At 42.6% G+C, this 26,705-nt stretch overlaps 2 protein-coding genes across 3 annotated transcripts in view; both read left to right on the plus strand.

Moving 5' to 3' along the window:
• The window catches only part of PINX1 (PIN2/TERF1 interacting, telomerase inhibitor 1), a 62,185-nt gene extending 41,649 nt beyond the window's left edge, over positions 1–20,536 (plus strand). For both annotated transcript variants that reach the window (XM_010583141.1, XM_010583140.1), the window contains exon 7: positions 17,718–20,536. In XM_010583141.1, the coding sequence (XP_010581443.1) occupies positions 17,718–18,323 (606 nt within the window). In that variant the 3' untranslated portion in view covers positions 18,324–20,536. The remainder of the gene's footprint in view (positions 1–17,717) is intronic.
• A 2,827-nt stretch (positions 20,537–23,363) lies between these two features.
• Positions 23,364–26,705, plus strand: part of SOX7 (SRY (sex determining region Y)-box 7) — a 5,798-nt gene continuing 2,456 nt past the window's right edge. The window contains exon 1 of the mRNA XM_010583204.1: positions 23,364–23,511. Within this exon, the coding sequence (XP_010581506.1) occupies positions 23,364–23,511 (148 nt within the window). The remainder of the gene's footprint in view (positions 23,512–26,705) is intronic.

The following is a 26,705-nucleotide window of genomic DNA, read 5'->3' on the forward strand; positions in this document are numbered from 1 at the left end:
GTTAGACTGGCTCATTTCTGTTATGCTTAATAGTTAGATTTCATTCATAATTTTTGCTATTGAAAGAGGCACAAGAAGCCCTAGCTTGCAGCTTTTCTGGCCACATGTGGAAATACATCTCGGTGGCCAAAGCTCAGGAAGAGAAATCCAGGAACAAAACCAGGAGTCCCACATCAAATATCGATGCTGTACAGTTTGGGACAAACTGCTTCACTGCTTTCTGGGCCTTGTTGTCCATATTGGTAGAACAGCCCAAGAACTCTATGGTAATGCCAAGTTCAACACAGAAGATCACACTGGGAAAGAGACTTTGGAAGTGCACAGTATTTCTCTTCTAATTAACTGCCTGCCTGGCAACCTAGCATTTTATATAGTGCCTGTGCTCTGAAGTCTACCTTCAGGTATGTGTGGCACCAGATCTTCAATTACCCATGGATCCTGGGGCTCATGCGGTTTGCCCAGGTTTGACAGCAGTATAGTTTGCTGCCACATCAGCTGAAGGTGCAGCCTTATTATTTGAACATTTATTTATTGCTGTGACATTGGCATGCCTCGCTAATGCGAGTCTCCTCATCTGTTTCATATGTTAACTTTGAGACCTCACCAAGGCTGAAGAAATAGGTATGATCTCATCCTTTCCCTTTGTTTCAGGATGCAGAACGGTTCCTCCAGATTGATTGATTTTTTTTTTTACTTTTTTTTTTTACTTTTTTTTTTAACAGTCACTCCTGGTAAATTTGAGAGCTGTATGAATTATTAGCATTAAATCTCAAAGCTTTTCAGCTCTAGTCTGGAATTTGAGGTTTACTGCAGTCCTTAATCTCAGCTCGTGGTCATATAACTTTGATATGGGCTGGCTTTGATTGGAAAACCAGCAAACTTTTATCTCTTCCCTCCTTCCAATCAGATATGTTTCTGTCCCAGTGAACCCCAAATAACTTCCTAAATGCGGCTCAGATAGTACAAAGTGGCTCTAGGACCCTTCAGCAGTGGGATGAATGGGATCCCTAGAGTCGTATGATTAATCTCATTATAATCTCAACTTTCTAGTTCTCTTCCAGTCCCCATGAATCAGATGCAAATTGTACCCTGTAGAATTGGCTAATCTGTCATCTGTAGCAGACTGTCAGCTACCTATCCAGACCTTTTCTTCTGGTATTTAAAAAATCATCTTGGAACCTTTCACGTTGTCTTTCTTACATGGCTATCAGCTCTCCAGGACTTGTATTGTTTTCAGCTCTGCTTTAAAGACAAAAGCAGAACTGCTGGTGAAAGTTGCAAAATCTTTTTCTGAAGTGCTGTGAATCTGAGACCAGATTAAATTTGTTGAGACTAAGGTTTTTCTTCTGCCTTCAAACTAGTGATGGACTAAAGGCATAAATTTCGACAGTTTCAGATGCAAAATCCAAATATAGGGATGCCGATGCCAGTCTTCTGAAAAGCAGAGCAGCTCGAAGCTGGGAGTTCAGCTCCAAGCTTACACCCACATCCCCTTTTCTTCAAGACAGGAAAACTGGAAACTGGTCTGAGCACTGGGTGTGAAGATCCCAGTCTGCAAGGGAACATTCCGCACCTTGTGCACAGCTCACCCTTCCCCTAGACTTGGCAAAATTAGATCAGCTTCCTCCCTCTGAATCAGTTTTACCTTCTGCACTAGCAAAGAGTTGCTGTGTCTGGTTAGATGGTGTGCTGTGAACTGGGGCATAAAATGCAGAGCCAGAAATTTGGATGGTAATTCTACCCACCCTTCATTATTCGTACCTTGTTACTTGTGTTTCTTTGCAAGGTTCCCTTTTTCACAATAGTTTGCTCCTGTTTAGATCTAACATTGATAAAGCATTTTGAGGCTTTCCCATAGAAGGGATACTATTTATTGCTTTAACAACTGGTCAGTAACTCTTGTGTGAGGAAACTTGCCGTTTGCTTTTCAATCTAAAGAAAAATTCAAGTAGCTGTTGATGCCGCAAAAACTTCTGTCCTCTCATGAGGAGCCTGACCTGCAACTGTAATTTATCACCCATCCTCCACATCACTTGGCCACCATCCGAAAGGACACGTTACCAGGTTTCAGTAACTCCTGTTGCATATTGCACAGCTCGGTGAGGCTGTCACTCATCTCTTAAACTACCCAGGCTTCAGCAGCGTGGTAGGAACCGTTGTTGCGTGAGTCGCATCAGCTTTTCCGTGCCCCAGGACATTTGGGAAGCTAACCCCACCGCCTTCCACCCGCCTGCCAGAGATTTCATGACTGTCGGTAAATTCCTTAGTTACTTGAGAAGCCGTTGCTATAGAAAATGTCCTTTTATGCATGTTTGTACTGGCTTGTCTAAATGAGTGTCAATACCGGCATCTGACTGGGCAAAAAAAACCTGTCAGTATCTGCCTTCTTATGTTAACATTGGCAGCAGCTTCTTGTAACTGTTGCAGGGAAGTAGTTCTGGTGGCCAAATTCTTTCAAAATTCAGATGTTACCTGTTTGAATATTTAACTCTTTCATGAGATCTCTAAATCTCAGTCTTTTCTGTAACCGAGCTGCTGTCCACCAGAGCTTCTCAGGACAAGATGCAGGGTGATCTGGAACAATTCTGCACTCACCGGATGCAGTTATTAATTCCTCTCTTCTGTGTTTCTACCCATTAGGTTTATTTTCATAGGAGGTAAGTTAGGAAAGGACCTTAAGGGCTCATCAAATCCATGACCTTTTCTCTAGGAGGGATCAGCTCTGCTCGCATGAGTCTTGACAGATGTGTTTAAAAAAAAAAACAACACTAAATGGGTGCCTTTCTTATATGAACTCCACAGACTCTGCACAGTCTGTTGTGTGCTTGACTAAACATGGTAAGGCTTTTCCAACTCTTAAAAAATGCATCTGTCACTACTATTTAAGATCATTATTTCTTTACCATACGGAGTAGAACATGGAGATAAGACCGTTGTTCTCTTCCAACCTTTGACATAAACGTTGCTCTAGGAATCATAAACCCCAAATCATGCATTCCTGCTTGTAGCCTTGGTTAGAGTTTTAATAGCTTCTGGCATGCCAGACAGAGATGTGGCTGGCATATTTTCAGTTTTTTTCAATCATGAATCTAAATTACCATTTTTCTACTTACAGCAAGTACAACCTGACCAGCCCTTAGTATGAATCAGGGGAAGGCTCAGACTCTGAATCTGTAGTGTGGCATCTTAACCATTACTGTGACCCTAAATCAACAGATTTTTGCTGTGTCTGGCCTTTCCTCTGAACATATTTGAGGGTGTTAAACAATATTAAATGGCTATTCTGGTTTAGAAAGTGTGTGTGGGAGGTGGGGGAAGATGCTGTATTGGGTAGGGCAGGTTGAAAGGGAAGCTTGCGGTGGCTTTGGATTAGGTTCTCTTGAGTTACTATGTATGCCTTTGCTGATATAACTTGGTCTTCCTTTTCCCTCATGGATACTGGTGACCAGTCATCCACATAAGTAAATTGTCTCCTAAACTCTGCTTCAAAGTGAATGAGCTGTTTCTCTCCAAGACAAACCCACTTTGCACTTCTGGAGATAGTTAGTGCAGGGAACCCTTCGCAGTCCGACCGTATGGACAAGACTGAGACAGATCTGGCTCCTTCCACCCTGTATAGTCCTCCAGTACCATTCCAGGAGTCTTTCAGCTCCCAAATGTGCCCATAGCCCTTCAGAGGACATGTAAGAGGTACCCTCAGTTTCATGTTGGGAAAGCAGTGATGCCACAGGGCTGGGTTGTGCAACGTTGGGTGGGCTTTGCAGCTTTCAGAGGACTCTGCTCCTGCAGTTATACTGTTACTAATTTAAAGCTAGGTTGAATATACATATTCGAGAAGTGTAACAAGAATTCCCAGAGAGGCATCCTATGGTGGACTCCTGAACTGAAGCAGAAAGATAAATCAAAGTTTGTGCTTTTTAACTACTACAGCCGTGCAGCACACACAAGCAAGACTATTAGAGAAAAGAGAATATGGTCTCTCTCCAGAGAGTTGAATCTGTCCTAGTGACTCTAGGCATAACAGGATATACAAATGGTTCTATTTCGCTGCTTTGTTTTAATGTTGATTTGTTTGTAGTCTGCCCAAGATACTAATTGGTGTTTTACAAGTATAAAGACAAAGGTGTCTGCCCTGAAGAACTCACTAACGAAAAACACTACTGTACAGTGTTAATGCACAGTCAAATTTTCTGCCTAATGAACCAATCGCTTTGATAAAATCTCTGCCTCCTGGTGAATTCTCTGCTTCAATTTTCCCCTTGACTCCCATCTTCTTTTACACCTCACTTTGTATTCTTTTTCCCTCTGCTTTAAATTTTGGGGGCAGTTTGCACTTTAATCAACATTTTACGGTGTAGTTCCTGGAAGGGAAGTGAATCACCTCTTTCATTAGGAACAAACAAAGTTGGTCTGATGTTGCAAGTGTATGGATATTTAAGCTGAGAAACTGGAAGACCCTGGCATGACACAGGATTTTAAGAGGAATGGTGGTACGACGTTAGCTTTTAATCCCTTCAACATGCTGCGGTTGGTAACAGGTTGTAACATGGATGTTAGTGCCTGCATTTGCAATGCTCATATCCAGAATAATAATTGAACAATTCCCCCTCTTTAGGGATGTGTTGGCTTCTTACCACCTATGACTTAGCATGGATTCTTTTTTTCTTCAAGAGGTGTTGATTGCTGCAAAAATAGTCGTGTTAATGGTTGCTATCTGCACCTTACCCTCACTGCTTCCATTTGTATGTTATTGCCCCTTTTCCAGAGGTGATTTCCTCTGCAGCAGAGGTGGTGGAATAGACTCTGTGACTGCTTCTCATCTGCTTCAGCACAAAATCAGCCCGTTACTCTAAATTGTCTTTAGTGGTGGTTTATGCTGTCGTTATTGTTTTCCTATTTTTCATTGAGCCTCACTTCCATCTTGAATCAACACCTGCTTTTTAGCATAAATCATGTTCTCATGAAGGAGACATGTCTGAGGAACTGGTTTAAAGGTAGTATGAATGTGCAGTAATGGTAAGCAGTGCTGGCACATTTTACTGTTGGGGACTTCAGACTTCTTTAATCAGCGTTACATGGATTTTCTTTTTAACCTGTATCTGTGCGGTGTGCTGCTTTTAAAGTCATCCAACTACTAACGTATACCACATTTTAGATGTGCAGAACTATCAATAGCAGTAGAAGGCTGGATGGACTGCTGAAATATGTCCTGATTTCCTAATTTTTATACTATGTAACGTTAGGTTATCTTTCACCCAAGTGCATTACTTTATCAACACTGAATTTCTTCTGCTATCATTTCACTACTTAGTGCTACCTCATTTTAAGCCTGTTTTCCAGGTCAATTAAACATATATGATTATTCCATTTGTCTATTCTGTCCTCTCTCACTGATTTCAGTCATATTACATAGGCAGACAGCAGCCTTACAAATAGTGAGTTCCTACTCTTTGTGAAAATAAATAGTCGCATAAAAAGGAAAGACAAATTGTTTTCCCAGCTGGGCTCAACTGTATTATTAGACATCAGAGAATCCAGACAGAGGAAAGCCGTTATGAATGCCGTAACCACAGGAACAGCTTCTATCAGAACTTGCACTTCATTAGATACGGGGTCATCCAGCCACAAGATGCAAAGCCACAGGAAGCCAAGTTGCTTTGCTTAGAGTTACTACAACTGTCCTTTTTTAAATGAAAAACGTAGCGCAGATCTTGCAGTAGCCGTGACCTTCGTCTGTGCTTGGAATGACTTCTTTAAAAACTCCGTGGCTCCACCCCCTGCTTTTCTTATGGCATTAAGTGTGGGGTAATGAAAGGAAGAGTAAAACTGAGCTGGCATTGCTGAGTCACTGCCGAGATTTGAGACTGGCTGACTTGTTGGTGGAGCTCTACTCAAGATGGAGGGACCATGCTGCTTTTGCAGGTAGCAGAAGGCATTGACAGAGGGCTCACCTAATGAAAGGAGAGCAGGGTAGTAGGAAGATTGACTGAAAGGAGATAAAGCAAAAGTACAAAGCAGCTTTTAAGGGTGGATCACTAGAGTCTAACTGGGGGTAAACAAAAATCTTCTAAGGCTTCTGCCCCCTCCCTAAATGCTAGACCACTCAGGTCTGTTGGGCAAGGGTCTTTTTTTCTCTTTTCTCTCCACCCTTTTAGTGCTCAACATAAAGCAAAAATTTCTGTGCTGTCTGGTACCTGCTTTCTCTCTGCTTCAGTACACTTAAAAAATCTAGGGGAACTACTCCAAGCCTTCCACTAAGGATTTGAGACCCGAACCAGCACCACTTTCCTCTCAATGGAACAGCTTCTCACGATGTGGCTGAGGGACTGGAGACACCAGCAGTGGTTTACACTGTTTGCCTTTGCTTACCTGTAGACAACAGAGTATTAGGACCGCGTGAGACTTTGGGAACAAATTGGTCTTTCCTTTAATCTGACATTTCCTCCTGACTCTTCTCTTCATTCTGCTGCTTATTCCTGGAGCGGTTTGCTGTTAAGCTGTGATAAGCATCCCGTTTCCACTCCTTGTGCAACATTCCTGTGCCAGGAGACGTTCCGGCTTGGAACATGCGCGCTGCCTGCAGGATTGCCTACCTGGCAATTATTTGTATTGTTTTGTACCCATGCATAGCTTTAACCTGCAAGTCCCTTGAGGCACAGGTTATGTGTTTTGTGTGGTTCACTGGGAAACCATAGAGCACTTCACTCCCCTTAGGGCATTACATAAAGTGTTAATAATAAAATCCTAGGAAATCTATTTGGAATTACAGGCACAGGGATTTTCTCATTGTTGTTTTTTACATTACCGCTAAATCTTTATGCGGTACCGTAAAGCTAATACTTAGCATAATGAAAGACATGTGTGTCTCTAAAACTCACCCAGGTCAAAATTGTAGAAAGAACCATCAAAAAAAAAAAAAAAAGGGGGGTAAGGAGGAAGGGAAATGGCAAAGGTAGGTGTGAAATGAAGGCTATGGTTTGCAAGGTGCAGAAGTCGAAGGGAGGCAAGAAAAGCGGAGCAGAAACACAAAGGTCAGCTATGGAAAGCAAGCCAAAGGAAATGAAGTCTGAGGAGAGGCTCGAAGGTGGAGAGTGAGGCTCTTTCACTCTCAGGGGAGGAAAGTAATGTAAACCCAACAGCAGACTGGATAGATATGGATGTGAAACACAAACTAAATGTTTTCACCTTTAATGCTTGGGATATCAGAGCTGGATTGCCTATGAGCAGAGAAGTGGAGATAAGACCCTGACTGTGAGGGTACAAACTGTCTCAACATCATATGGCTATCAGTTTTGAAGCACAAGACCTGTCTTCTTCACTTGGATAGTTAAGATTTTCTTTGGCATTGAAGCGGGCCTTGATAATGTAGATACTGTACATGCTGATCTAAGCTATTCTCTTCTCAAATGGCTTGCTTACATAGGTTAAAACAGATGAGTTGTTTTGCAGGTTGATAGAGCCAAAGTTCTGCCAAAGATTGCAGATTTCACAAACTGACCATGAAAAGCTAGCATCTTTGCTACAGCTCACAGCATACGTGCTCTGTCTTGCTCAGACTACAAGGCTGCATAGGTCGTGCTGGCACGTGTAGTCTCCAGGGATTACCCATAAAGTAGTGTCAACAGCTTGATGACAAGTTTTCCACCTGTTTTGTGGCTGAAATGTTCTGTTCACTGTCGTGTTCTCAGTAGGGACCACCTTAATTTGGTGTTTCAAGACAAGATCAGCTATCGCTGGATCTAAAATCAGTATTGCCAAGTACAGTCACTGTTGCCTAACATACTCAAGGATGAGAAATGTGGAGATGTAATCACATACTTTCTCTCTCTCCTGACCATTATTCCTCCTCTGTACATCCCAAGTGCCATCTTTCTTCATCCCGATAACCACCTCAAACTGATCCTTTCTCCTTTTCTTCCCTTCTTTCATCCTTCTTTATGCTTCCTTAGCTCCCCAGGTCCCCATGAAGTGGCAAGTCTACTTCAGGCTTATTAGAAACCTTTGTCTAATTGCTTTGGCACCTTAACAGCCAGACTTATTTTTCAGTATCAAGGGGTTAGAGACAGCATTGAAGGGATACCCAGGACTCTCTACACTTTCTAGCAAGTGTGCAAGAGGCTGAAATACCTGTCCTACAGTAGGAAGCCTCACGAATGGGAAATACTTTGTTTCCTGCTGAATTAAGAGCAAGTTTTTAGGCTTTCCCTGTTAGGACAGCCACAATTGCTGCTGTTCCCTACTAGCTGTTGTGGAGTGTGGCGGTGAATACCCAACAACAGAGGTTCTGTCCTTGCCTCCTCAAGCAGTTTTTCCATACTAAATGATGTCACTTACGAAGTTTGTGTTGCATCTTGTTCATGGTTACAGTCATCCTGACTTCCCTTCCTTTGATACTCTTGTTGCCAAAGTTAATTTAGAACCAAATTATAAGCCTTTTACCTCGAATTCTGAAATTTATTAACTGTAGTGTTCTGTGTAAATACTGACTACTGGTAATGTCAATGAATGTGGGAAAAATAGCAAAGCCTGTAAATCCAAATAAAGTCAGAACATCTTACATCTTCTTTAAAGCACTGTGTTCACCTTTGCTTTTATGCTACTTGGAGTATAATACGTGCCTCCAGGAACTTGGAAGCTAACGCTGCAAGTGAGTACTGAACAATACAAGTCTCTGCAGAAATGTTGCTCTGATAACTTTGCTTTTTTGGCCTACATTTCTCGGTGGTTATTATTTGTTAATTATGTTATATAGTGCTCACATGTGGGCTAATTGCTTCCCCAGAGAGCTTACAATAAAATGATGGACAGAACAAGGGCAGGATGTTACACATATCAGATAGTAAAAGGGTAAGGTAGGACATGGGCAATATGGTTAGTTAAACACGTCTGTGTTTGAAAACGGAGTAGCATTATGAAGCATAGCATAGAAGAGTTGGGTTGGTTTGTGGGGGGAGAGGATGAGTACTAATTTGAATTGATCTGAGGGGTTGACTTGTCAGAATAGTTGTGCAAGGAAGCACCAAAACTAAAGGCAGCAATGAAGAAAATGCAGAAATTTATGAAAGAAGGCTGCAGGGATATTGTACCTGGCTTGGTTATAGTTGCAGGGCTGTACTGTGTGAATTCTTGAAAACGAGAATAAAATCCATATGAACTGTAGGTACACTGCATGATTGATACTCCTTGAAAAATAAAACCCTTTCCTCAGACAAACTTTTCTTCAGACACTTAGAGACAGGAGAGAAGAAAAAAATGTGCATACACATCCGTGCAGTTGTGTTTCAGATTTCAGTTCTCATTCTTGCTGTTCATCTTGTTTTTCTGCATCTGTCTTTCAGTCTGCACGCTTTCAGGCAGGAGAGCTCTGCTGGTATTTATGGTCTATGCTGCTCTAAATTGTAATGTTCTGATTCATTTTCCTGTGCTGTGAATACTTCTTCACACCTGTTTAGAGAAAAGGAACCAAGTCATGATGAAGGCACACTTAAATAACTGACTAAAAAGTGACACAAGGTATTTCTCAGCAACTCCTAGGCCACTGCTTGTGCTGAAAAACAGGAAATGTCTGTACCCTTCCACAGAGGTCTGACTTGATTTTGATACGTGGATCAGCTCTTCAGCATATTACCTCTCAGAGCAAAGAAGCGGAAGAGCTTCAAGTGTGTATTTTCCTTTTGAGAAGCATTTTCTAAGGGGAAGGGGAAAGCAGTGGAGGTTTAGCCATTTAAATTATCTGCTTCAAATGCTCCTAGAAGCACTTTATTTATACACATATATGCTTTTCTACATTTATTATTATTAGAAAAGAGATAGAAGTGTAGTTTTCTCGTAAGCAGGTGTTATTTTTCGCATTTCAAAGTACATGTAGTTTCCTCTGCCAGAAGCCAAGCTGTGATGCTGACTGTGCTTGCTCTCAGAATTGCTACCAGAACTCCTTCCTCTCCTCTGGGTACTTCCAATGATTTTTATTGCATCCTTTCTCTCAGTGGCGTATCTTGGCATCTGAAATCTTTAGAGCTCTTGTTAACACCTTTGCTTGTATTCACAGTTTGGCTGGCCCAGCCCACTTGTTACTTCTCGTGTAGTCCATTCAGTTTCTTCTGTATCTGTGGGGTATAGGAAGAAATCCTGAACTCAAGAATCGAGAAGTCTGGTCTTCTCAGTCCTGATTAGAAAGGATTATCAGCAGCTGCCTATTCCACACACATTACAAAGGGATAACAAAAAGTGTCCAGGGAATGACACAACAGTAGTAAACAACAATGTGCAGAAGACTTGCATTGCTTCTGAGTGTGCCTGGCAGTACTACTGCCACGTGAACAATACCTACACTACTGGCATGACTGTCCTGGACATTTGAAGGCATTGACATTTAGAGTATGGGTACAGGATGAAAAGACCAGTCTGCACTGATTTGATTATAGTCCTGCCTGCTCTTTTAAAATATTATATTTGAGAGTCTCTTGATGATTGGATTATATATGGGTATATTGCAGAACAGACAAAAATTGTGATGTGTCCGTTTGCTGTTAAGTGTCATAGCCACATAGCGCTGTCAGGTGAGTGGAACAGCAGGGTTATTTCAGTACTTGCATAGTGCCTTGCATATCTGTGATACCTCTTTGAAGGATCTCAAAGCACTTTACAAACACTTGATGAAACTCTTAGCTCTGCTGCGAGTTTTATATAGTTGGTACGGCATGTTTCGCGCTTTGATAGCGTGTGCCAGAGCTGGAGGGAATAACATCATCTCCACGGTTTCCCACCAGCTGGGAAGAGAACTTGGGAAACGTGACCTTCCCAGTCCTGTGCTCGCTTTGCCGGACCATACTTCCTCTGTTATTCAAGGTGAGAACAGAACGGTTAGAATTGATTTAGGTGCTTCTGGGAAGATGAAGTCACTATGTTTGGATCTCTGTATCGTGCCAATAGAGAGATCCTAGGGGAAATCTCTTCCTTTAGTTTTGTTTATATTCAGTCTAATGCACAGATGTAATTTGCAAGGAAATGCAAAGGAAAAGAGATTTTGCTGGCCTCAGCAGTGTAGCTAGAGTGAAATGAGATGTCACAAGGATATCTAAGTGTCTCTCTTTCAAGATATGAAAAGGATTTTTCTTCTGTGCAGTGTGCTGATTTTTTTAACTCTTTCTCTATGTGCCTTCAGTCTTCTGCACCTCTTTTGCATTATCTCACTGTGTGTATTCTCCCTTAGCCTTTCACAGGCTGCCTTCTGCTCATGGATTTTACTTGCTGCCTTTGTTTGCTAAAACTTAAATGAGTGCTTTTTTTTTCCTGAAAAGTGTAAGAACAGTAGGAGGAAGTTTGTGTGCTCTGTGTGACACGGTATCAGGGTTCCCAAGCTGACATTAGAAATACAGGTGTTGTAACTGCTAGTATTGTAACTGTTCGTACTGTAGGACTGACCAGGATCTGATAATGACAGCTGGAATGAATCCCCATGGCTATCATTGTAATCAAGTCTCTGGCCAAAATTTAATCCCTTGCACTTTTGCAACCTTTTTGCTTCCTGTTAAGCTGTTGTTTTCAGGCTGAAGGCAAAACCCAGCTGACTATTACAGTTTATTGTATGGCTCCCATTTCATTGATAGAAACAGGCTGGGATCCAGTACGTCATACGACAGTAAAAATGTATTGTTTATATGGCAAGCAAATGGCATTTTGGATACCTAGAGGTTACATTCAGCAAGAGAGGTGGTGGCTTTCTATTTTAGCAGTAATAATGTGTGAATTATAAGAATAAAGGAAAATGCTAAAATTGGCCATTTGCTGAGGGATGAGCTTTTGGCAAAAATATAAGAGACAAGACAGCCTAAGAGAATTTGAATGCAGTTTTAATAGAAACATATCACCATGGAATTTAAAACTAAAATAAAAAATTGAGTCAGCGCATACAATGTAAATGTACTTTGAAACCAAGCACCTATAGATTTATACAGTAGAATGAAACAGGTGCTGTTATGTGGTAATAAAACATCCTCACGAGGATACGGTGCTGCATCAGAACAGGTATCGAGAAGGATTGTGGAACCTCTGTCCTTGGAGGTTTCCATGACTGCGCTACAAAAAGCTGACCTGGTCCAGCGTTGGCGGTAGTCCTGTTCCAGGCCAAAGTCTGGACTAAAGACCTCCAGAGGTCACTTCCAATCAATGATTCTGTGAATAAACCCAAAATTATTCTAAGCAGAGATTTACTACGGTAAAATTCCTTGGCATTTTTAGTTGCAAGAGGAGCAGTCTTAACTGCTCTTTCCTTCGTAGTTGCAGGTGGAGGCAGGTGTTGCAAAAATGGATCTTCATAATTCCATGGAGAAAATAGTTGGATTTTTTTAAAAGGTTTTTCCCTGTCCTCTTTCCATTAGTTACTTCCTAACCTCTGTCCTTGTCCTTGCTGGGTAAAAGACAGAGCTGATAGTTCACGTGGAGTATAGTAGTTAATATCCAACTGCAAGATAGCAGCTGATTTTTCAGTGTACTCTAGCACAGAATTTATTTTAATGCAGTCAAACAAGAAAGTGCTTCTCTGTAGTAATTGGAACTTCTCCTTTTTAAAAAGCGCTAGCATGTCATGTATTATAGACATTCAGGATTTTCTTTCCATTTCCCATAAGTGGATTCCTTGCTCTATTGGCACTTGATATAAATAGCAGTAAAATTAAACCTTGGTATGGTTGTGTGAGGTATGCTGGTGATTAGAATACCAGGGTCAACAAAAGAAGGAAATTGCAGGTGACCTGAATTTTTACCATTTCTTTCCAGGTTTAGTGTTCCTGCTTTTCATCTCTTCCATTAAACCCTCTTTTATCACCAGGAGGTCAAATCGTATCCCTGTTTCAGTTTTTAAAGCTTTACAAGGCTGGAAGATGTTTCTAGAGTCCAGATCTTCCATTTTCCGTTCCAAGCAAGGATTAACTCTACCTAGTGCTTTCCTGATAGTTGTCTGAGTTGCTTTCAATGGTTGAGACTGCCGGTGGTGGTTGAGGCTTCACATACATACTCATAGATTTCTCCTACTAGCAAAGTTGCATGTTGGTAATTTACATCTGCTGCTGCTTGGCTTCTTCCTCATAAGCACAGGGAAAATTGTCCCCTTTTCCCTTTGCATCAGCCCTTTCTGTATTGGAAGTCTGTTATTAGTTCTTCAAAAGATGCTGTCTGCAATTTACCAATCTTAATCAGGTAAATTGAAAACATTAAAGCCTCCTGGGTACCTGTTCTTATGCCAGAATTGAACTTCAGAACTGATGGTATGTGGCCTTATTTATGCATGTATTTATTTTAATCCTGCTTAAACTCATCATGCTACAAGTCTTTGTTCACTCTCTTGCCTGTTTGATCCCAATCCAAATGTTTATGCTCATACTTAACTTTGTCAACTCCTTAAAGCAAGACTCTGTCATCCTTAATGTCTGCAAAGCTCCAGAGTGACTCTTCATGAATAATCTGCTGTGCTTCTCCCCATTACAGCTAGACCTGGGTTAGAAAGATACAGGGATGCCCTCAGTTCTTGCCTGTCAAGTTTTGTGCACTGCATGGGGGTCATACCAACACACCTCTGCAGTGAGGATCTGAAGTAGCAGAAACAGAACCGGATTATATTAATCTTATTGTTACGGTTTTTCAACAAGGAAGTAGCTAATCACTGTGGTTCAGCCAGACTGCAGAAAGGGGTTGTTGCATTTTAAAGCTATGAATGATCGTGTGATTGCCTTGTAACTCAGGCTAGAGGTTTAGCCTCTACTTACTTCATCTAGCCCATTTTCTGTAATTTAAGTGAGAATCTACTGAAATTATAGTTTAGCTTTATTCTGCCTTTATGCTCACCCCTTCTGTACTTCTCCTTTTGTGGCATTTTTGTGAATTTGAGCTATCAAAATTGCTTGTGAATTAGTACCCCCTCATTTGCAAATGAGGAAGCAAAGGCATGTGAAATTACTTAAGTAATTGTAGTTCGTGTGTGGCAGATGTGAGACTGTATAGTAGATTTTTTGATTCCCCTGTTCTAAGCTTTAAGTGCTAAGAAAGAAACAGTTGCAGTCTGAAGAGGAGGGAAATTTCACTGAATTAATCCAAGCTGCTTCTGTTGCTTATGTACTGGCACCCTTTGTCTTTGCTGATTGGTTATATCTCACTTTTCCTCCCAGAGTAACATGCAGATCCAGTTTTTCTTTTTGGATTTTAATTCTTCAACCTAAGGTCTTAAATCTCCAAAGATATTTGGGTTTCAAACTCATTTGATTTCATGAGGTGTCTAAATACTTTCCACTTTGGACTTCTACTGTTGCCAAACTGTTTTCACAATGTGATGTGAATTGTTTCTATAATTGACCACAAATCCCTATTTTTTTTCTTCACCAAATAACTGTAGCTGAAAGGTGCTCTGAAAGTGTGATGCCTTAGAGATGCAATCCTGATCCTGCAGGAGTCAAGGGAACCGGGATTTCGTTGTCTAAGTTGTGTGTACTAACTTAACGATTAAATCAGCATTGTGTGTCTCAAGTGAAGAAAGCAGGCAGAAAAAAAAACCACGGTGGTGCTTAGAGTGCTTTATGTGCTTCAAATGATTTTCCATACATTTAACTAATTACATAAACAGATGATATTTACAGGGGACTTCTGGCTATAATTGACCTTCATCTGTTCCTGTGCACTTCCCAGTCTCTCCTTGAATTTTCCTATTGTTTCCTCTTAATCATTCCACATTTAACACCATGTTTCAAGCAGTCCTTTTCTCTTGCTTGGGACCATCCTACCAATTCCTTAGAGGACAGTATTCCCAGCTCCTTTTAACTTCATCTTCTCAGCCCAGTTTTGTTGGCAGTTTTGGAACTCATGGTGTGGACAAACGTATCTCCTCCAAAGCCCAGCCTTCAGGCCTCCCACCAGTTACAACATGATTGCTCTTTTCCTTTTACGTGATCATCAGTTCTTTGGAGCAGGAGCGTTTCTTTCTGTCTTTTATCTTGTCTGATAAATTGCTTTTCAGAAGTTGCAGCAACACAGTACACATTTAAGTATGTATATCTTATTTTCCTTTGAAACTTCGATATGTGTGTGTTGGGGCAAGCAGGGGAGGAATTGCATAAATGGTGAGTCTCCTGACAAGAGGTTAGAGAAAACCCATGTTTAGAGTTCAGCGGTGTTCCCATGGCTACTAGGACAGGTACATCATGGGAGGGGGAACACTTTTGGCATTTAACAGCCTTTCCAGGTGATTTATGGTTTCACATAAGCTTTTCCTAAACTGAGAGGTTTTCTAAGGTTGGCACCTCTTTGCTTGTCTCCATGCCCTGTTAGTTCTGTGTTCAGTGGCCCATGGTTATTAAAATTCTTATCAATAAAGGAGTTTCTGAGCAAGGTTCTTATTTTCTGGGATCATGCATACCTTCTGAACTCCTCAGCTTAACCAAAGGAACGTTTTTTTTATGCCTAACGTATTTTATAAAAGAAATGTGTAGAGTTCAAGTAATATTTGCCTTCAATTACAGTAATTAAGTTGTCAGGACTTGAAGTCACCAGGGGAATGAGAAAATCCTTTCCTGGTTGGCCAGGGGGTAATTGGTGTTCTGGTCCCAAGCACGTTTTACATATTGGGGTGGGGAGGGAAACTGTTCTGGCTGGCATCTGCAGCAGAAAACCTGGGAGACTGTTTGTCATTTTGCAATACAAGGTGTCAAAATCCTGCTGTGGGTAGAAGGAAGAGAAAGTGACCTGTTTAACTCTGCTTTAGCAGGGCATCTACTTTTGATGTGCACTAACACTGCTTGCTTGGGTTGGGAGGTATATCTTATTAAAAAGAGAGCAACTACAAATGTAGCTCAATCCATTTATTCTGTGGATTCTGTCTTGTCAAACTTCTACTGTAGCTCCCCTTTCGAATGTAACCTCTGTGTATAGATGTGTGTGGATACCTGCGGGTTATTTTTTTTCCCCAGGTTCAACATCTCTTTGCAGACTTCTTTGCCAGAAGTCAAATAGTTTCAGTTACTTCGTAAACTTACCTGAAGGTACAGTACAAGGTATTCCTACAAGAAAAGTATCTTATTTTTATAAGTGCCCACACAAACATTACTGGAATCTCAAGTGTAGCGTTATTTTTGTTTCACTGGAATAGCTCTCTTGAAAGCAGATGTATGAGGAAATCGCTACTTGTAATGCATCACTAATGACACAAATTTTTGCATTCCTGCTCATGTGAGTAAAGGTTATGGATGCGTAAGAAGTCAGACCTGCAAAACGTTACTCACAAACCCTAATAAACCCCACTTCAGCTACAAGTCTAATGATGCCCTGAAGAGAGCCAGATCACTTATCTACACCATCGTGCAATAACTATAAAGTGTTGAGATAAGTGGTTTTATATCTCCCAGTTTGCTACTGGCCTTCACCTTGTGTATTGTTTTATGCCAGTGAAAGTGGGTGTGAAATTTTACTGCTCTGATTTGGTTGCATTTTATGGTCACATCAGTTCACATACAAGATGCATGGGTAGAGTGGATGCTCTTCTCTATCTGTGCATTTATGAATGGAAAAATAGTGAAGTATCCCTGTCATACTCACCACATTTGACTGTAACAGCTGTGGATTACCTCCCGTTCAAGAAGCATGTTGTAAGGTTTCTACACAATTCTTACCTGCTCAGCTTTTTCCATTGAGGGAGGTGTGCAATACTTACCTGCAGGTTGTACAAGGTTTTAAAAAAAACAATGTAAAATTTGGGACATTTGCAAAAGTTATTTGTGACTTTTGCCAAGGGAAGGGATACGCCACGAAGGGTTATTTTTGAGTGCTTCAGTGTCCATGTAAACAAATCTGAAGTTCAGCTGCCTTTTTTGCTTGTTTATTTTGGAAGTCACAGATAATTTAACAAGTTATGTATTTTCATCTTGTTGCATTTGTTACTTTTTCAGAGTCAAATCTCTTCATGGCATACATAACATTCAGCTCCAGAGCTATACGTTGCTTTTTGGTTTATATTTACTTTCTAGATACTAGACTCTTTTTATAGATATTCACCTGCAGCTAGAGTTCAGCAGCTATTTATTTTGTGTATGCAGAAGCCTTGTAAGATCTAACCTGTGATGTTGGTTTTGCCATCTGATAACGTAAGATCAAATGGAGCGTGTTTAAATAACAACATCTAGGACACAATGACAGTAAACCAGCTATGAAACAAACATTTCTAAAGATCAGATAAGATGGAAGAGATGCATCAATGCTGGATTGCTCCGTATATCATAAGTTCTTGCACTTTGCTGTAGAGGTATTCCAGGCATGGGATTTCCTTTATGCCACAGGCTAATAGGTCGTACTGTATTATTTTTCATGTTGTTTTATATCCTGTAGAGACATGTGCCTTTGCAAAGTGAGTGTAATACACCGAGTATGATAGTATTATACATAATCTGCATGAGTTGCACAGGAGCAGGTAAACAGTAAGAAATTCAAAGCAACAGAGAATTGTCTTGCTCTGTATTTTCTTGCTGCCTTCCATACTGCGACCTCTTCTCCCTAAACTTATGCTACTTTTTGCGTTAAGGGCTGCCTCTCACTTCTGCCCAAGTCCATACTTTTACAGTTAATTTTCAAAGCACCATATTATTTTTTAATATTTTTTTATTAGTGTGCAAAAAACCCAACCTTTTGTTTAAAGCCACTATTTCTGACTCTAACTCCTGCTCCTCTTTGTTCACCTGCAGGAGGACGTTACCGATCCCAGGTCTCAGGAAGAGAAGCAGAAAAACCTCTGGCTATCTGAGCCTGCAGATGGTTACAATACAGTGAAGAGTGTTCTCACAGTACAGGAATATTTTGCCAAGCGCATGGCAAAACTGAAGGGATCCCAGAATGAAACAGGAACAAAGGTAGACAATTCCTGCCCAACAGCCGATGAAGCTTTGGAGCCTTCAGAAGAACTGAAAACCAAAGTCAAAAAGAAAAAGAAGAAGCAGAAGAGAGATGAGGCAGAGAGTACAGAGCATTGTGAGAAACTAAAAGTGAAACAACCTAGGATAGGTAGCTTGAATGGAAAGGAACTGGATGCTCCGTTAAATGAACGTCACTCAGGGAAAAAGAAAAGGAAACATAAAGAGCAGCACGAAGGGGAAAGCATTAGTTGTGATGAAAATATGGGCAATGGAGAAATTTATACGGGAATATCTGATGGGGAAGATCTCAGCATAAAGGACTCTGAGGCAAAGCAAAAGAAACGCCATAAGAAGAAACACAAAAGGCAAAAAGAGGAGACAGATGAGTGTATCGAAGGAGTGCAGAGAAAGAAAAAGAAGCGCTGCAAGCACGTTTGACCATTTAAGTCAAGCTGGGACTCTGAGGTGGTTTGAACTTCAGCCTGTTAGAGGAGAGGTCTGTGTAAACACACCAGCCAGACATCACGTATTAATCCAGACTTGAGCACACCGCTCTACCTCCGACTGAAACCACAGACTGTGTTTAAACATAGCTCTTTAAAGGGAGAACATGGTGACAGGCCAACATGAGCTTCTGTGCCGTGCTAAAAACATATCCATGTGTAGAGCCAAGGCTTGCATGTCTGCAAAGCAAGACTTGATAAAAAACAGCTAGGCTTTGCCTCTTCCAGTATGGCAGACGGTTCGCCTTGGTGGCTTTGCAGGAGCTGTGTTTTAACACAGCAGACCCTGTGCTGCCTTCAGCCCAGGTTCACTCTGGTGCAACTCCATTCAAGTCAGGTAACAGCAAGCAAAATCAGGCCTGGTTTTAACCACTGTGGTTAAGACTGTGAAAGGCAGTGAATTACTATCTGCTGCTTCACACTGACTGTGTTTTTCTCAATCCAGGCAAAAAAAAAATCAAGTCACTCTAGTACTGCCTTTGTTAAAGCCACTGTTGTTTTCACTTGTGATAGCCCAGCTCTGCTTCTGGAAACAGGAGGGGTTTTGCAAAGCTGTATGTATTCTTTAACTGATTTTTGCAAAGTCGTGTCTAATTTTTTCATTGATCTCTTTTAACATATAAAATGAATGTTGTTTCTTCCCAAAATACTTATTCTAATTAAAGGTATACGGCTGAGTGTCAGTACTAAAGAATGAAATAAAAATACCTCCCTTTGTTTCCTAGCCAGTTGTTAACTATTGTCAAGCAATTGTAACTTTGCAACAAAGCTGAAGGAGCTGTGCCTTTATTAACTGTATCAAAATCTTTGGTTCCCAGGCAACATTCAGAGTACCTTCTGTGATGCATCTGGCATTCAAAAAGTTGCCTTGGATAGAGAAAGGTTTTTTTCTGAAATTGGGAGACCAAATAGATTTTAAAAGCATAGCTGGTCAGATGCATTAGTATTGTCATTTACACATTGAAAACTTGCAATTTAGATTTATAACCAAATTAGAGCTTGTTTCTAATTGTAAACTTGGAAATAAGTAATGCTGGAACTCGGCACTACCATGAGCAGTTTTGTATGAGATCTTAAAGATTCAGCATGAATTTTGACATGTTAATCTCACTCACCTAAGAGCTGTCAGAAGAGATGGGTGAGCTTGGAAGTAAAGTGCTGGAATGGGAAGAAGCATTCACCGTCCTGCAGTCCGGTTCTGATATTGCTTTGGCCACAGCAAATTGACAGCACAACCCTGAAAGCCAGGCAGTTATCATGGCATAATCCAGAGCAGCTGACCAGTATTCAAATCCATTAGCTGTTCGTTTGACTTTGGGCCTGGCTGTGTTTCATCAATGTAAATTCAAAACATCCCATCGGCCTGCTCTGCTGAATAAAATGGATACATTTTTTTTATTGTCTTAGCTCACTTGAGTTGCTTAACATGGTTTGAAAAACATTGTCAAGATGCAGATGTTAATATGAAAAAATTTCCTTAAGCTGCCTTTATTGTCCAACGGAAGAAACTTAGTCTGCAGCACACAGTCCACATGGCTTCACGTGTTTTAGTTGCAGCTGAACTCTTCCTTTCTAAGCTAGCTTGGTTTGCAATGCACCTTTCTTGCCCTCAGGACATACTCATTCATTGCAGCAAAATTACGGTAGTTTTACTTATTGTAAGGGAGAACAAGATGCCTTTCTCTGTGTTTCACCTGGCATGCCAGTAGTTTTTAACCCTTGTAGCATTTGCTTTTTGCTGCTGTACAAATATTAGCCATTATGATGCTGCTGTGACTGGGCTCGTTCCCTGGCTTCCTTAAACGAAATACCACTTAATACCATGAGGTTGCTGTAGAGTTGTGTGAGTAAGCTCCATGCTTGGGGTGAAAAAAATAACCTAAATGGAATAAGACAGCAAAATAATTTTTCATGTTACATTGAAGCATCCTACGTTTTGTGGGTCCCCTGCAAAGCAACCCTTCTAATTTCTTGTTCACCATCAGTTTGGATTTTTGTTTGTTAGTAGAAGCCAAAAGCCTGACTGTTTCCCATGATTTTTTTTTTAACTCTTAAGCAGCTAAACTTTAGAGTCTCTCTGGGATTTCAATTTTAAAAGGTGCTAGTCAAGGAATAGGGTTTCCTTCTCCCAATACTGCTAGGCTTGTTTGTTTGTTCTCTGTATTAAACTTCCATGAGTTTCTGTGTGCTAATTCTTATGAGTGTTTGGCCAGATTCCAGTGTTAGTTATAGAAAGAATAAAACCAGGAATAAATTTTTAAATTTATGGTGTTACTGCAGTTAAGTACAGTGTACCTAAGATTTAAATCTGGCTCAGATTGAAATATCAGCTACAAATAGAAGATTCTCTATTTGTACAAGAAGCGGGAATTTCACTTTATCCCAGGAAATGTGGGATTTTAATGTGCTTCAAGCTCAAAGAGAAATAGCATCTGCAGAATATGGGTTTGGGGGGGGGGGAACCATAATAGACGAGTATTTGAAACAAGCAATTCATTTAGCTGCTCTGCTTTGTGTGTGTTAGTGGTCAGCCAACTTTGCGTTACTCGACAAAAAGCTCTTCTTACCAGATACTGTCTAGTGAAATGGATGATTGAAACAGCAGGAACGTGTTTCAAAGTAATAAATTATTTTTTTGTTTGTTTGCTTATAGTGGGTTGTGAGTCTAGTTTTAACCAAACTCTGGTTTGGCAAGGAGGTCTTTTTTAGAAAGCATAAGAAGAAGAATTACATCATTACCCAAATAGTGAAATTAGCAGAATGTAAGCACAGAGAAATTACTTGGTTTCATTTCTGTGAAAATAAGACTTCTAAACAGCTAGGTCTTTTGTTACATATTTGTCCATTGTACTCACACATGGCAGCACAAAATTATGTCCCTCCAAGTGAAATTACCTAGAAACTAAGCAAAATGAGAGTTGCCACTCTGCTTTCACTTCCAAATGGAGAATGATGCACACATAGCATAGATATTAAAATGTTTTCAGTTTTAGTAATCCCAGGTCACCAGTGACATAGAAGAAAATTCTCCTTTTCTCATTGGGAGCCTTACAGAGATGATGGTTTCTCCTGAGTTACTTCCATTCTTCACAGGTATAGTGTTGGTCTTTGCTTTGAGCCTTGAAATTAACTGTCGGTGCAAAGGCTGCTACATGCCAAGCTACGTGATTTGCAATTGCAATTTTGTGAACAGCAATATATATGCTGACTTTTGTGCTTGTAAATACCTGCAAGCACAAAACTGTATCCTGGAAAGTAGAGGCCATGGAAAAGCAGTCCTGCTACCAGCATCGCAGCAAAGTCTGCACGAGCTGTGTGGGCTTCAGCTGTTTTGATCTTGCTGTGCCCGACTCTGCAGAGTCTTCCTTAGAGCCAAGGGTGGGCGGTTGCACTGGTGCACGCTGCGTGACAACCCAAATGTGTGGAACAGGCAGCATTCCTTGAATTTCTTTCCAAGACGTACTAGCCATAGTGCTTTACACACAACCGGTGTAAAGCGGAGGTAGTAACAACCCAGGTTAATTTAAAGCATAGATGCATGATACTGTTAAGTACAAGTTTCAGGACAACCCATTAAGATTTCAGAACCGCCTATCTTTACATCTATGTGAATCTCAGTCCATTAGATGGTATCTGGGATGCAGCTGCTTTGTGAAATTTAAGAAACACGTTTGGGGACAGTTCAGCATCATGTTCAATTAATGCAATTTTCCTTTAAGCAAAAGGCAGCTCTGGTGCTGACTTCTTTCAGAGATAGTCAGCTCTCGGCAAAGAAAATTAGCTGAATGCACCAATGCAATTAACCAATTTTCTCCCGTTCAAACACACAAGATTGAAGTTCTTGAAGCATCCACCTTCAAAAGGCACAATTTACGTCACAAAACCTCCAAACCTGCCAGCACTAAGAGGAGGAAGGAAGCTCCAAGAAGAGAGGAAAACCACACACAGTCTATTGGAAGTGCTGCATAGCATCATGCCTGTCTTGAAAAAAGATCTTATAATAGTGTGTCCTTGAGCAGCGTGAGGATTGCTAGCATCCAAAGCAGCCCTTTGCTTAATTCCTCCTCGTTCCCGGCCAGCGTGAGGTTTGCTACGCAAAGGGTTATAAATCGCATCCACATAGTGTTAGTGGTCGAGGATCTGAGCTCACAGAGTACTTGGACAATAACCAAGGCTCCGTACCCATCCCACGTAGGGATAAGCAAACTTTCAGTGAAATGTGTCTGGTGAATATGGTAAAAATACAAACTTTTGTGGTGGCAGAAGTGGGAAGATTGTTCCAATGCTAAATTGGAGCTTGATTTCTCAGCAGGTCAGAACTTAAATTCTGCTTCTGAGTCACTCAAAGATATTTCTTTTTTCTTATCTTAGTCCATTTTTATAAATTTTAAAGTGTAAGAAGGAAATTCTGCTAGTCCCTTTTAGCCTAAAGGCACTACAATATATATTTTTTTGATAACTTAAAGCTGCAGTTTAAAAATAGTAAGAGCAGAAGTATTCCACGCCATGAGTGTGTGTGCTGAAAATGTTAGCATTTTTTTTTGTCTACATTTTTCGCTGCGGGCCATATAATGGGCAAGCTCTGGTTTCTCCTCCTAGCAAATAAATGGTCCCAGTAGCGGTCCCTGGGGAAAGCCTGGTGGACCCGGGGAGGACAGGCGGTGGGCAGGGTTGGTTCTTCTGTCTCGGTGGCAAAGCAGCTGGGAGCTGCACCGCTGAGAGCCGGCTCTTCTGCTGGGAACCCCCAGCTGGCTCTGCAAAAACTGCCCTTGGGAGACGAGAGTTTCATCAATAATTAAGGAACATGTGAATATTGAGCTAATTTAGGATTTGCACTTTCTCACACATTTTAATGTCTCTCAAGTGGGGGGGGGGGGGGGGGTTACTTAGTGAAAATAAGACCCTCCGTTTGCAAGCTGAGTAATATGCCAGATGTCAGATCCATACCAAAAAGGGATGTTTTTAAAGAGCGGGGATGGTCTCGCCTATAACGGCGCGAAAGCCGGGTTCGGTCACGGATTTTCTGCTTGACCCACGGGAGTTGCTGCCACTGTTCCCCATCCGTGAAAACGGGGAGAACAAAGCTTTCTTCCACCCTTTGTCTGCTCGGTCTATTTTAGCTTGTAGCTTTTAGCCGTAATTTCCCTGCTCTCCAAGCCCTGTGAGAGCTCTGCTTCTTCCTGTGCCCCAGATACAGGTAAGCATTGCACCAGAATGGGGAAGGTAAGCATAAAAAGTAGAGATGAGTTTTTCCAGACTGCTGCTAATTATCCTGATACGGTCGCAATTAAAAGGTGGCATTTTCACATGGCCCCAGCTGTCTTTATGTAATGCAGAGCTTCCTACAGGACAGGTTTAACCAGCATTTTAGGTAGGGTGCAGAATGAAACCCATCTTACTAATGCAATCAGAATGCCAGGTGCTAAAGGAGAGGAGGAGAAAAAAAAAGTGTTTATTATTGTTATTGTTTGCACTGAAAATGTGGCGTAGGGGCCCCTAGGAAGGTGCCGTCTTCCGGCGTGGGAGAAAATCCAAACGAGAAATATTTTGCAGTATTTCTTTGTCCTGCGACCGCACGGGAGTCCCAGCACGCGTCTCGGGAGAGGGGTTCTGTACAGCCACCTGAGTTTACCCCTGCGATACCTGGGGGACATCAAATGATGTTACCCCCACAATGCAGAGGGAATAGCAAGGACCAGGAAAACCCGGTGAGTTGCTCTGAGAGCTTTCAGGCATCAGAGGCAGGAGGTGGACGCGGGTCCCGTCCCTGCTCAGTGTTTTTTCCTCCCCCCAGACCTTTCCTCCCGTCCTCGCACCTTGGAAATGCAGCGCAGGATGGAGGCACTGCCGCGTGTCGTGTAAAAGGGCTCCAGTGGAATTCGTTTGTTCCTTTTCTTCTCCCTTGAGGGGATATATTGTACTACTACTATTAAAATTCTCTGGCCTCCGGGGCCTCGAGTATAGAGGTGGTGTTTTTATAATACTGATGATATCCAGGCCCTGTGCATCCTGAGGGTGAAAGAATAACACAGAGCGGTGTAACACCACATTCAAAATAAAACCTCGCAACTTCGGGCAGTTTCTCTTTAAGTGCACTTCAACCCCTAGTAAAGGGAAATTTAAAAAAAAAAAAGGATGTTACGGGTTCTCTTCCCAACCTCTTGCTGCCAACCTCTGCAGCAACTCCTGCCTGCAAAATGCACCCGGGAGACCCGTTCGGAGCAGGATGGCGGGTTTGGCATCCTCTCTCCCTGCCCCATCCCGGCACTTCAAGGCGTGAGACAGGACTTTCGGAGCGAACCGGAGCCCGCTGTGTAAAGCCTGGGACGGCACGGGCTGTCCCCAGGAGCACGTACGGCTCCAAAACACAGATAAAAGGCAGTTGCTATGTGCCGGCCTGCGTGTGTGTGTGTGTGTGTAAAGGGTGTATAAATCTGTCCTGAGACCAGGAAATCTCCTGCGCCTTTTAGATTTAAGAGAAGTTGCCTTCCTGTTGTATTCCCAGATAACGCAGCTCTGATCAAGCCCACTTGTAAATAGCTTAATAGATTTAATCAGTTCCTTTGGAAAATGTTGTTGCTTACGCAGGGCTTTAATTCGGTCCCGGGGAAAAGCCCAGACAAGGCAGTTGCAGCTTCTGCGGCAAGCGAAGTTGGCACCTTCCACCTCTTCGGACCCCCAAATCGCCGTAACCCACGAGAAACCAGAACCACAGCGATCCCGCTCCTGTGCCAAACAGGGCGAGAGACCAGGAAACCCAGGCGGATCCTGAACCCGCGTAGCTTCCATTTACATACCGCTCTCTCCATCACTTGTAATCTGACAAGAGTCAATAGGAACACCCAGGCACGTGGTAAATCGCTGTCTACCTGCACAAACACCCCGGCTTGGGATCCGTGCTGGGTTTTGTTTTTTTTCCCCCCCCTGTTTGGGGGTTAGACAGGGCAGCGATGGCCAGCCCAGGGAAATGCCTTTCCCAGCTCGCACCCCAGCCCGCCGGCTTTCTGGCAGCGCGGAGAGGAAATCCACAATCACTCAAAGCGGAGCCGCTGCAGCCCTGCAGCCCATGTCAGGGGGTCAGAATCATAAAGGAATCGAGCGACTAAATATATTCCTTGGGGCAGGTTGCAGGGATGAGCTGGGCAAGGGCGTCCGGCTGGGGATTTTTGGTCCCGTTGCTTTCTTGGAGATCCTTCGTCCTAGCTGGGGGAATGCTTCTCGGGGGTGACTTTCCTGTCCTCGTGAGAGCCAAACTGGGATTTAGTGGGAAATACTGTTGCATGACGGTGGTGCTTCCATCCCAGCCGGGCTGGGGTGGCTTTGCAGGATGGGGCAGCGCTCCATAAAACGCGGCAGCAAGACAAAGATCGCAAAGCATCGAAGCGGCCCTTCGTCTCCCAGTGTCCCAGGGATGGGTAGTGGGGACCAACTGGGGATGTTGCAGCCCCTCTGGGCTGTTCCCAGCCCCATCCCCTGCAAAAATCACTCAGGACCCCAAGCAGGCTGGGCAAGCACCTACCAGCAGGTTCACTGTGTCCCAGTTTCCCTCCCATACAAGGGGACCTGGGACTTTGGGGTAACTGGGTGAAAACCCACATGGGGTAGCAAAGCACAGCCTGGACTAGTGGTTAAAGCAGGGGGAGTGGGGGGTTACCTTGCCTGTAGGACCCGTGCCTTGATTTCCCCTTTCAAACAGACACGCTGCAGCTTGCCAAAGCCTGGGGAGGGGGCTGGGGGGGGGACACCTTTTGCACCCCTCTGGAGACCCTCCTTTTGGGTTCATTTTCCTTTTATTTCCAGGCCACCCCCCAAAAAAAAAAAAAAAAATTTCAGTGCCCTCATCTCCTTTCTCTGCATTTCCCCCAAGCTTGAAGTTTTAGGGCTGCTGAGGTGCACGGGGGGGGGCAGCCGGGGCTGTTTGGGGGGTAGCAGGGCCATTTCCAGCTCCCTCCTCACCCCCCCTTCAGCCTTTCAGCGGGCAAAATAAGACAAAATAATAATAATTAAAGGGGGGGGGGGATTTGGGGGGGGCTGCCCCCCCACCCACATCGGAGGAGGGGGGGGGGAATGCCAGGCAGAGGGTGGGGAGAAGTTTTCTCCCCGCACCATCCTGGCCGGGGCTCAGGAGTTTGCAAACAAGGAGGAGCAGCGAGTCCCTTCGGTGTCATTGGAGGAGGTTTTTTTTTTTTTCCAAGGAGCTCATAAATACGGGAGAGGCCGGGGCAGGAGGCTGGGACTGCGCGGGGACCCCCGAGGGCAGCGCAGCGGGTAAAGGCAGGAGAGAATTTGGGGTTTGGGGTGGGTTTTTTTGGGGGGG

This window comes from Haliaeetus leucocephalus, unplaced genomic scaffold, assembly GCF_000737465.1.
Source record: "Haliaeetus leucocephalus isolate CR32 unplaced genomic scaffold, Haliaeetus_leucocephalus-4.0 Scaffold871, whole genome shotgun sequence".
Classification (NCBI taxonomy): Eukaryota; Metazoa; Chordata; class Aves; order Accipitriformes; family Accipitridae; genus Haliaeetus; species Haliaeetus leucocephalus.